The 12,191-nt window shown below is 40.2% G+C and overlaps 1 protein-coding gene across 3 annotated transcripts in view; it reads left to right on the top strand.

Annotated features, from left to right (window-relative positions):
* Nucleotides 1–1,309: 1,309 nt before the first annotated feature.
* sepsecs (Sep (O-phosphoserine) tRNA:Sec (selenocysteine) tRNA synthase) overlaps nucleotides 1,310–12,191 on the top strand; it is a 46,361-nt gene continuing 35,479 nt past the window's right edge. For 2 of the 3 annotated variants that reach the window (XM_014207463.2, XM_014207465.2), the window contains exons 1-5: nucleotides 1,310–1,583; nucleotides 1,812–1,936; nucleotides 5,851–6,005; nucleotides 6,134–6,252; nucleotides 10,423–10,581. In XM_014207463.2, the coding sequence (XP_014062938.1) occupies nucleotides 1,823–1,936; nucleotides 5,851–6,005; nucleotides 6,134–6,252; nucleotides 10,423–10,581 (547 nt within the window). In that variant the 5' untranslated portion in view covers nucleotides 1,310–1,583; nucleotides 1,812–1,822. The remainder of the gene's footprint in view (nucleotides 1,584–1,811; nucleotides 1,937–5,850; nucleotides 6,006–6,133; nucleotides 6,253–10,422; nucleotides 10,582–12,191) is intronic. The other variant, XM_014207464.2, reaches the window with a different exon arrangement.

Below are 12,191 nucleotides of genomic sequence, written 5' to 3'. Positions count from 1 at the left end.
GCAGTTGTAGTGTTTATGTGTGCTTGTTCTCTAAAGTAGTTTTTTTTCACAATGGCATGCGAGACAATGTTTTACATGCGTTATCGGAGAGGAAATTACTTAGTTGAAAGAAGTTAAGGTTTTAAGCTTGACCAATACAGCAGACTGATGAAATTAAGCTATATGCTTAATAATGAAATTATATTTAAATATCAATATCGATTCAAAAAATGCTACTGATATTTTTATTTATTTTATTTCACCTTTATTTAACCAGGTAGCCTAGTTGAGAACAAGTTCTCATTTGCAACTGCGACCTGGCCAAGATAAAGCATAGCAATTCGACACATACAACAACACAGAGTTACACATACATTTTCCAAATCAGTGCCCATCCATAATTTAATGGATTTATTTGATGGGAGATTGAAATGACAACGTCAGACCATGAATTTTTTACTGACAAATTTTATGAAATATTTAATTGAAATGAATGAATGTATCCTAGTGTGTGTTTGACCATGAACTTTAACTGACACATTTTACAAAATTGGTGACATTCATTATGTTTAAATTGTAAATAAATGCGTTTTTTTTACATAAGCCAATATGAAATTTATAGGCCTACAGTGTATTGTATTGTCTCATCGCTGCAACTCCCGTACGGAATCGGGAGAGTGCAAAGGTCGAGAGCCGTGCGTCCTCCGAAATACAACCCAACCAAGCTGCACTGCTTCTTGATACAATGCCCACTAAACACAGAAGCACCAATGTGTCAGAGACCGTGTCAGCTAGTGCGCAATGGGACAAGAACATCCCTGCTGGCCAAACCCTCCCCTAACCTGGACAATGCTGCGCCAATTGTGTACCATCCCATGGGTCGCCACCAGCTGCGACAGAGCCTGAACTCGAATCCAGTATTTCTAGTGGCACAGCTAGCACTGCGATGCAGTGCCTTAGACCACTGCGCCATCCAGGAGGTCCAAGTGTATTGCATGAATGAAGTGGATGGAGAAGAAAGTGTTTCTGGGTATTTAGACCTCAGTCCGCCATGACATAACACCATTTATACATTCCACAGACCCAACTAAGTATTCATAACAATACTTTTACTGCAGCTCCAATAATATTTTTTGCTCTATAAGCCAATGTATTCCATATACAGTGATTCGCATTGTGGCCATTTATTTGACATTGGAACATGTTTTAAATATCACATGTAAGGTAAATGTCACTTAAATATGAACAAATATGAATCATTGTTAATGTTTCGACAATAAATGTTTTCTACTATTACGTGGGACTTTATTTAGGACGTTTCCGAAATTCTGTGAACCGGAAGTACTTTTTTTTTTAGTGTCGCTGACAGAGAAGGAGATCCCTAGCGACTAGTTAGTGACAGTGAAAATAGAAAGAAAGGTAAAGCAGATTAAAAAGATAAACGCTACAATAACCAGTAGCCAAATCAAGATTTTCAGAAACGGTGCTGAGCGTCACTTGGATTCGGCGTTTGAACTGAACAAACCACTCGTTCTAGCCTACACACCACACCCAGATTCTGGATTAGTCGTCGAATAACTTCGTCCCGCAACTAGCCATTTAAGGTACCATTTATATTAACACGTTTGATTTACAGATAGCCATCTGTAACATAAAAGTAAAGTCTAAATTGTTAATGTAAATGGTCATTTAAATGACTAGTTGCGCGACGAAGCTAGTCGTTGCATAGCGTTAGAAGCAGGTTGTATTTGAGTTTCGTGAGGAACACGTTCGCTAAAGCACAAGTTTATACTGACGAATTGCATATGTTAATCTACACATCTATTTGACAGCAATTGTTGAGATGAATAGTGAAAACTTTTCCATAAGTGAGAAGATTGTGTCGCCATCATACATTCGCCAGGGGTCCCAGGCACGTCGCAGTCATGAGCAACTGATTCGACTGCTTTTGGAACAGGTATTATCCGATTTACAGACCTTAGAATTCTCTGAATAGGGACGTCAAACGTTCAGCCTGCTACACAGACCCTATTGACAATCTAGTCTAGAGCGCCTGGTTAAATTCTGTTTAAGAGCATTTAAAAACTATTTAAATGGTTAATACTAAGACCTATGTGATTATTGAACAAATGTGTGAATTTGCTTAATTTACTATCATCCTAAATTAAGATATTGAATTATTTTACCATATCTAATTAATGTATATTACTCTACTTTCCATGATGTGGACACTAAATTACACAAACTGACGTTATGACCACATCGAATTGGGGGGAATTACACATCCTTTTTACCTCAGATTGGTGTTTCTATTTGTATTTTTTATGGATCCCCATACTCTTCCTGTGGTCCAGCAAAATTAAGGCAGTTTATACAATTTAAAAAACATAACAATACCTTCACAGATTTCACAACACACTGTGTGCCCTCAGGTCCCTACTCCACCACTACCACATATCTACAGTACTAAATCCATGTGTATGTATAGAGCGTATGTTATCATTGTGTGTGTGCATGGGTCTGTGCCAATGTTTGTGTTGCTCCACAGTCCCCGCAGTTCCATAAGGTGTTTTCTTTTTTTTAATCTTGTTTTACTAATTTTACTGCTTGCGTCAGTTACTTGATGTGGAATAGAGTTCCATGTAGTCATGGCTCTATGTAGTACTGTGTGCCTCCCATAGTCTGTTCTGGATTTGGGGACTGTGAAGAGCAGGTGATGGTAATCCGAATCATGGTTAGTTTGGCAGCTGGGGTGAAAGAGGAGCAATTACGATGGAGGAAACCAAGTCTAGATTTAACTTTAGCCTGCAGCTTTGATATGTGCTGAGAGAAGGACAGTGTACCGTCCGGCAATACTCCCAAGTACGTGTATGATGTGACTACCTCAAGCTGACTGAACAGTAGTCAAGGTGTGACAAAACTAGGGCCTGTAGGACCTACCTTGTTGATAGTGCTGTTAAGGCAGAGCATCGCTTTATTATAGACAGACTTCTCCACATCTTAGCTACTACTGCATCAATATGTTTTGGCCATGACAGTTTACAATCTAGTGTTACTCCAAGCAGTTTAGTCATCTCAACTTGCTCAATTTACACAAGATTTATTACAAGTATCACTTGAGGTTTAGGGTTTAGTTCATGTTTTGTTCCAAATACAATACTTTTAGTTTTAACTTATTCCTTGCCACCCACTCTGAAACTAACTGCAGCTCTTTGTTGAGTGTTGCAGTCATTTCAGTTGCTGTAGTAGTTGACGTGTATAGTGTTGAGTCATCCGTATACATAGACACTCTGGCTTTACTCAAAGTTAGTGGCATGTCGTTAGTAAAAATCGAAAAAAAGCAAGGGGCCTAAACAGCTACCGTAGGGAGTTCCTGATTCTAACTGGATTATATTTGAGGTTTCCATTAAAGAACACCCTCTGTGTTCTGTTAGACAATAACTCTTTATCCACATTATAGCAGGGGGTGTAAAGCCATAACACACAAGTTTTTCCAGCAGCAGACTATGATCGATAATGTCAAAAGCTGCACTGAAGTCTAACAAGACATCCCCCACAATCATTTTATCAATTTCTGTCAGCCAATCATCAGTCATTTGTGTACGTGATGTGCTTGTTGAGTTTCCTTCCCTATAAGTATGCTGAAATTCTGTATAGCGTTGTATCTGGTCAAACACCATTTTTTCCAGAAGTTTACCAACGGTTGATAACAGGCTGATTGGTCGGCTATTTGAGCCAGTAAAGGGGGCTTTACTATTCTTGGTAGCGGAATGACTTTAGCTTCCCTCCAGGCCTGAGGGCACACTTTCTCTAATGGGCTTAAATTGAATATGTGGCAAATAGGAGTGGCGTTATCGTCTGCTATTATCCTCAGTAATTTTCCATCTAGATTGTCAGACCCCGGTGGCTTGTCATTGTTGATAGGCAACAATCATTTTTTCTCCTCTTCTTCACTGACTTTACGGAATTCAAAAGTACAATTCTTGTCTTTCATAATTTGGTCCGATATACTTGGATGTGTAGTGTCAGCGTTTGTTGCTGGCATGTCATCCCTAAGTTTGCTTATCTTGCCAATGAAAAAGTCATTAAAGTAGTTTGAGTTATCAGTGGGCTTTGTGATGAATGAGCCATCTGATTCAATGAATGAAGGAGCCCAGTTGGCTTTTTAATTTTTATTTAAGGTGCCCCAAAGCTTTTTACTATCATTCTTTATATAATTTATCTTTGTTTCATAGTGTAGTTTCATTTTATTTAGTTTAGTCACATGATTTCTTAATTTGCAGTACGTTTGCCAATCAGTTGGGCTGCCGAGACTTAATTGCCATACCTTTTGCCTCATCCCTCAACCATACAATTTTTAAATTTCTTATCAATCCAAGGGGATTTAACAGTTTTGTCATTTTCTTAATGGGTGCGTGCTTATTAGTAACTGGAATAAGTAGTTTCATTAATGCGTAAAGTGCAGCATCTGGGTTCTCCTCATTACACACCACAGACCAGCAAATATTCTTTACATCATCAACATCTGAATCACTACAAAGCAATTTTTGTTTACAAAAAGATTTTCAAATCAGGTCATGCTAGAAAAAGTCCCTGCTAAAACTGACTGTAGGTCTGTCTGCTGCCTTTTTCATTGGCACAGCCTAAATGCCAATCTCCAAACGAGGGGATTATTGCAAGTGTGGTAAAACATTTTCTTGTATATGCTGTCAAGTCTTCATTCTGCGATCGAGATGGGAGTAACAGCAACCTAATTTTGTTGACAACAATTTATATAAAACAGTGCTACCGTGCCGCTCTTTTTACAGATTTATAAACTCAGCGGAGAACGTGCTGTCCATTCAGCTCCATTATAATCTTGAGGTGTGTTTCTTTTACCTGGGCATCCAATTCCCTTGATGAGAATCTGTACTAATCTCTTTGTGCCAATGTATATGGTAGAAGGCCAATGCGAAAAAGGAAACCAAACACTTTTTTTTGACTGGATAATGTCAACGAATCATCACCTTACAGGTAGTTCTACATAGTGACATGGGGTTGGCTTTCATTTGAGTAATAGCTTCACTGTCATATGTGTATTTGTTTGTGGACCTGATTTGAACTTGCCATTTGAGTTAGATGGACAGGCGCGTATAATAAAATGAACAGTACCAAACCAAATATATGAATCTGTTTAAAGCAATCGATTTAGTATCATCTTGATGACTATAAACTTTTTATATTAACATCACCAATCTGAGGTTAAAAGGATGTGTAATTCCACTCAATTCATGTGGTACAAATGCAAGCTTGTGTAAGGTAGTAACACAAACTGTCCACATTAGGGAAATTAGCGCAATGTAAAATAATCTTGACAAAAAAATCTAACGTCAATTTAGGATGATGGTATATGTTGTCCACTCACAAGCTATTGCAACAATTACACCTATTTGTCAAAAAATGTAGAGTGTTTAGAAATGCTCTCAAAAACTTTTTAACTGGGTCCTCTAGACTACAGATCCATAGTCTGTACAGCAGCTTGAATGTTCGATTGCACTACTAGTATTGGACAAATTCAGGTAGGTCCCTCCCCGTTTCGTTCTGTTTACTTCCGTTTGGTTCTTAAACGATTTCCGTTGCAAGACGTAATGGAACCAAACAGGTCCCTCATTTGTTTCTATCTAAATTTATCCAATAGAAACTCATTTTTATTGCAAAACGCAACAGTTTGGACTAATGATTACATCCATGATGTGAATGGAGATGGAGTGCACAACAACCATAATTTAGATGGATACAACACATACATTTGTTTACAGTTCTATTTAGCCTACATAATTCAGGTGTTGTGGCTGAAGCATGTACGTTGTTTGCGTATCCTGTAACTTATAGGGCAAATGTCCTGAGGAGGGATGGAGCGAGAGCACAATAGAACTCTTCCTGAATGAACTGGCTGTGATGGACAGCAACAACTTCTTGGGAAATTGTGGTGTTGGCGAGAGGGAGGGCAGAGTGGCCTCTAGTCTGGTGGCCCGACGACATTACAGGTTATCAGCTGTTACTTGTAGCATTTTCAAAATAGACATATTTACTTTAGCTTTGCTAAATTCCAAGTAGCCTTCAGTTTTGTCATACATGTCATGATCATGAGATCTGTGTTTATTGCTTTACACAGGTTAATCCATGGGATAGGACGATCTGGTGACATTGCTGCAATTCAACCCAAGGCTACAGGTTCCAGTCTGCTGAACAAGCTGACTAATTCAGTTGTGCTGGACATTTTAAAACTTTCAGGTATGTAACTAAGTTTCCATTCAGCCTACTGATAAATTGATGTGGGGAAAAATCGATAGTAAGCCAACATATCACAATATTATTTTGGACAATATTATATCGATACTTTCACTCCCAAGTATCTATTTGTTTGTTATTTATTTTTTAATAGTATGATTATTATAAACTCAGCAAAAAAATAAACGTCCTCTCACTGTCAACTTTATTTTCAGCAAACTTAACGTGTAAACATTTGTATGAACATAACAAGATTCAGCAACTGAGACATAAACTGAACAAGTTCCACAGACGTGACTAACAGAAATGGAATAATGTGTCCCTGAACAAAGGTGGGGTCAAAATAAAAAGTAACAGTCAGTATCTGGTGTGGCCACCAGCTGCATTAAGTACTGCAGTGCATTTCCTCCTCATTGACTGCGCCAGATTTGCCAGTTCTTGCTGTGAGATGTTACCCCACTCTTCCACCAAGGCACCTGCAAGCTCCCGGACATTTCTGTCGGGAATGGCCCTAGCCCTCACCCTCCGATCCAACAGGTTCCAGACGTGCTCAATGGGATTGAGATCCGGGCTCTTTGTTGGCCATGGCAGAACACTGACATTTCTGTCTTGCAAGAAATCACGCACAGAACGAGCAGTATGGCTGGTGGCATTGTCATGCTGGAGGGTCATGTCAGGATGAGCCTGCGGTAAAGGTACCACTTGAGGGAGGAGGATGTCTTCCCTGTAACGCACAGCGTTGAGATTGCCTGCAATGACAACAAGCTCAGTCCGATGATGCTGTGACACACTGCCCCAGACTATGACGGACCCTCCACCTCCAAATCGATCCCGCTCCAGAGTACAGGCCTCGGTGTAACGCTCATTCCTTCGACGATAAACGCAAATCCGACCATAACCCCTGGTGAGACAAAACCGTGACTCGTCAGTGAAGAGCACTTTTTGCCAGTCCTATCTGGTCCAGCGATGGTGGGTTTGTGCCCATAGGCGGCGACGTTTCCAGTGATGTCTGGTGAGGACCTGCCTTACAACAGGCCTACAAGCCCTCAGTCCAGCCTCTCTCAGCCTATTGCGGACAGTCTTAGCACTGATGGAGGGATTGTGCGTTCCTGGTGTAACTTGGACAGTTGTTGTTGCCATCCTGTACCTGTCCTGCAGGTGTGATGTTCGGATGTACCGATCCTGTACCGATCCTGCGAGGACGATCAGCTGGCCGTCCTGTCTCCATGTAGCGCTGTCTTAGGCGTCTCACAGTACTGACATTGCAATTTATTGCCCTGGCCACATCTGCAGTCCTCATGCCTCCTTGCAACATGCCTAAGGCACGTTCACGCAGATGAGCATGGACCCGGGGCATCTTTCTTTTGGTGTTTTTCAGAGTCATTAGAAAGGCCTCTTTAGTGTCCTATAGCTTGTTCTCCATCTTCTTTTTAAGTAGTGAGCAAACATGTTTTCAGCACTTATTTCCATGACTTGCTGCAGCAGACGTATACAGATCAATATGTTTGGAACATCAAATCGCAATAAAATGGCAGTATCGATTTGAAATATCCTTAGAATAATTTATTTTATCTGCACCTACATTGCATTTGGAAAGTGTTCAGACCCCTTGACTTTTTCCACATTTTGTTACATTACAGGCTTATTCTAAAATAGATTATATTGTTTTTTTCCCCCTCATCAATTTAGACACCATACCACCCATAATGACAACGCAAAACAGGTTTTTAGAAATGATTGCAAAAAAATGACAAAAAATAATAAATTGTATCATATTTACATAAGTATTCAGACCCTTGGGTATGGGTATAACGCTACAAGCTTGGCACAGCTGTATTTGGGGAGTTTTTCCCCATTCTCTGCATATCTTCTCAGTTAAATAAAAAGAATCATAAAGATCCTCTCAAGCTCTGTCAGGTTGGATGGGGAGCGTCACTGCACAGCTATTTTCAGGTCTCCAGAGATGTTAGATCGTGTTCAAGTCCGGGCTCTGGCTGGGCCACTGAAGGACATTCAGGGACTTGTCCCGAAGCCACTCATGCGTTATTGTGGCTGTGTGCTTAGGGTCGTTGTCCTATTGGAAGGTGAACTTCACCCCATTCTGATAACCTGCTCCAGAGTGCTCAGGACTTAATCAAGGATCTCCCTTTAATTTTCTCCGTTCATCTTTCCCTCGATCTAAGAGAGCAAATATTCTATGCCAGGCAACATCTCGCATTAGCTCATTGTTATGGAGGTATCCCCAAAAAATCTATAGAAAACCGCTTAACCTGTCTGGGAACCTGGGACGTTTGCGTCCCACCCAAGTCAACAGCCAGTGGAATCGCGTCACGCGAAATACAAATACCTCATAAATGCTATAACTTCAATTTCTCAAACATATGACTATTTTACACCATTTTATAGATGCACCTCTCCTGAATCGAACCACGTTGTCCGATTTCAAAAAGGCTTTACAGCAAAAGCAAAACATTAGATTATGTTAGGAGAGTACCCTGCCAGATATAATCACACTGCCATTTTCAAAGCAACTAGCATGCATCACAAATACCCAAAACACAGCTAAATGCAGCACTAACCTTTGACAATCTTCATCAGATGACACTCCTAGGACATCATGTTACACAATACATGCATTTTTTGTTCGATAAAGTTCATATTCATATATAAAAACAGCATTTTACATCGGTGCGTGACGTTCAGAAAATATTTTCCCTCAAATGCTTCCGGTGAAACAGCGCTACAATTTACAAAATTACTATTCAAAAACATTGTTAAAATTTAATATTGTCATTCAAAGAATTATAGATTAACATCTCGTAAATGCAACCGCATTGCCAGATTTAAAAATAACTTTACAGGGAAATCACACTTTGCAATAAACGAGGTGCTATGCTCAGAAAAAATAGGCTAGGCGATACAGGTTAGCGCCATCTTGGAACCATCTAAAATCAAATATACTATTGTAAATATTCCCTTACCTTTGATTATCTTCATCAGAAGGCACTTCCAGGAATCCCAGGTCCACAACAAATGTAGTTTTGTTCGAAAAAGTTAATAATTTATGTCCCAATAGCTCCTTCTTGTTAGCGCGTTCCAAAGGCTACTCATAATGTATGAGGCGCGCGGGACTTGTCGTCACGAATGTGCAAAAAATATATATTTACGTTCGTTCAAACATGTCAAACGTTGTATAACATCTTTAGGGCCTTTTTCAATCAGAGCTTCAATAATATTCAAGGCGGACGATTGCATTGTCTTACTAAACGTTTCGGAACAAAAGGGTACCCACGGTCGCCCGCGTCATAGTAGTAATGGCCCTCCCCCTATGACCAACTTTCCAGGCCTCTCGTTCGGTCAGTGTTTACCAGAGAAGACTGAAACCACTTTGTAAAGACTGTTGACATCTAGTGGAAGCCTTAGGAAGTGCTAAATGAATCCTAACTCACGGTGTGTTTCATAGGCAAAGTGTTGAAGGTGATTCCACAAATCAGATTTCCACTTCCTGCATGGAATCTTCTCAGGTTTTGGCCTGCCATATGAGTTCTGTTATACTCACAGACACCATTCAAACAGTTTTAGAAACTTCAGAGTGTTTTCTATCCAAATCTACTAATTATATGCATATTCTAGTTACTGGGCAGGAGTAGTAACCAGATTAAATCGGGTACGTTTTTTTTATCCGGCCGTGCAAATACTGCCCCCTAGCCCCAACAGGTTAAACGTGAATGCAGCACCTTTGCTGTTGTTCTGGCTGTTTTGTTTGATGTGACTGTCATAGCCAAAGTTGGCTAGCTAGCAAGCAAGGCATAAGAACATTGTCAGCCATCATGGCAATGGAAAATTTAGAACGGATGACTGGGTTGCTTAATAACTGTCTTGTCTCTGGTAACCTATTAGAACGAACGACCAGCCGGCATGGGTAGCAACCCTAGATTTGTGTCAGGACTATATCTTGTGGAAGTATGAAATAGTATCAATAAATTCATCAAAATAATGTTATGTCAATCATTGTTTGAATATGTTGGAGACCTGTTGTATTAAAGTAATAATGCCCTCAAAGCCAGTGTTTGGAGGATATATTGGCTCGGTTTGCCGACCAACAAAACCCATGCCAATATATCCTCAACACCGGCTTCTCGGGCATTATCACTTAATTGTGTGTGTTTGCAGGTGTGCGAAGTGTGGCCAGTTGTTTCGTAGTTCCAATGGCAACAGGGATGAGCCTGACACTGTGCTTCCTAACACTTCGCCACAAGAGACCAAAGGGGCGCTACATCATCTGGCCCCGCATTGACCAGAAGTCCTGTTTCAAAGCCATGATCACTGCAGGTTAGGCACTAACATTAACATAAAAGTATGTTCTGTTCCTAAAATGATCCATCAACAGTTTATTGTACTCTACATTCATGCTCTGATTTGTTATTCTTGCAATAGATTTACCTATCAGTTCAGTTGGGTTTGAAAAAATTAAGAGCTGCTTAACCCTTTCACGCGTGAGTTCCAAATATCTCTAACGGTCGCCCCAGCGTGAGTTTTTTTATGCACGTGATGTTCGAACGTTCTCTCCATTCCAGGATATGATTGTTACATAAACAACAACACTGAATGGCTCAGAGTGGGAGTGAGAGGTTACCGTGATTGACTGCCTAAACGCGCAATTTGTATCAATAAATCACTATCAGAAAATGTTTTGTGTGGTATTATTGATATATTTACTATTTTATTTACGTTTTTCAATTACCCGTGATAAATCATGTGTTCCGATTTTTGCATAAATTGTAAAGGGCGCATAGTATGTGTGTAAAATAATGTTTTGAAGGTTGTACTGATTATGATGAGCTAAGCTAATTCCAGCTTTGTGTATGGAGCCATGTTTGTTGACATACAATGCATTCTGGGTTTCACTTGATCGTCTGTCGGACCAAAGATGCTATAACAAAATAGGTGAGTAAGGGTTCACTCATTTTTTGAGAACTTCAGGAAGTGAATGTGGGATGTGAATGATGGTAGACCACACCCCTTCAACAACTCATCTTGTCTTCTCTTATTATCTTTGGTTTCTGTGAGGTAAAATAGCATGGCTGCGCGCTGAAACTAATCGTCGGATTACTTTCGATTTCTAGAAAGTGTTTAACTCAATTATTTTGATCAACGGTGAGCTCACCCGTGATGTGATTAATTGCTATTAGCTAATTCATAGTGTAGTTTATGTCAGCCGAGAGTTAGAAAATATGACCGCTTGTGTTGCGTCAATCTTTCCTCAGCGCTAGGACAGGACAAATGTAGCCTACATTTTTCCGGTTAGGATGATTGTGTTATGCTATAGATACTTCTGTGAATATCTGAACATTGCATCCAAAAATAAACTGCTCACATTCTGGAGATAACTTTGTAAGGACTGTGTTTGTGTAAATAGTTTCTGAAAAAAGTGTGGCCAGCTCAAATGTTGATTGTTGCGTCATTCGAAACTGGCCGTTCTAAATGAGTGTTCTAATCACACGGGGTGTGATCGTACGCTTCAGGGACCACTGTAGAACGATCACACCCTGTGTGATTGTACGTGTGAAAGGGTTAACATGCATGCTATACTCGACGCATAGGGTCTAACTTTTGCAGAGTGTGACATGCTCCCATTAATTACAATGAAACCTGGGCATGAGCAGCATGGGTCAATGAGAGGCTCGCCCTGCTCAGCACAAAATTACTCTTGGTTTCTATTTTCAAGAATAAGTCTCATGGCTAGGGTTGCACATTTTGGGGAATATTCAGAGGGGGAAACCCAATACACATTGCCTGTGAGCATCAGAGCACCAGTTGCATACACAGCCCGAGCAAGACATTCATCAGCATTTCTCTGACTGTTCTTCCATTGAGTCAAAAAAACACATGATTCCAGGAGGACCATGAGCTGTTGCTATTGATAAGGTGTCTGATTCATC

The sequence above is a fragment of the Salmo salar genome, chromosome ssa07, assembly GCF_905237065.1.
Source record: "Salmo salar chromosome ssa07, Ssal_v3.1, whole genome shotgun sequence".
Taxonomy (NCBI): domain Eukaryota; kingdom Metazoa; phylum Chordata; class Actinopteri; order Salmoniformes; family Salmonidae; genus Salmo; species Salmo salar.
This window is presented reverse-complemented; position numbering and strand designations above follow the sequence as displayed.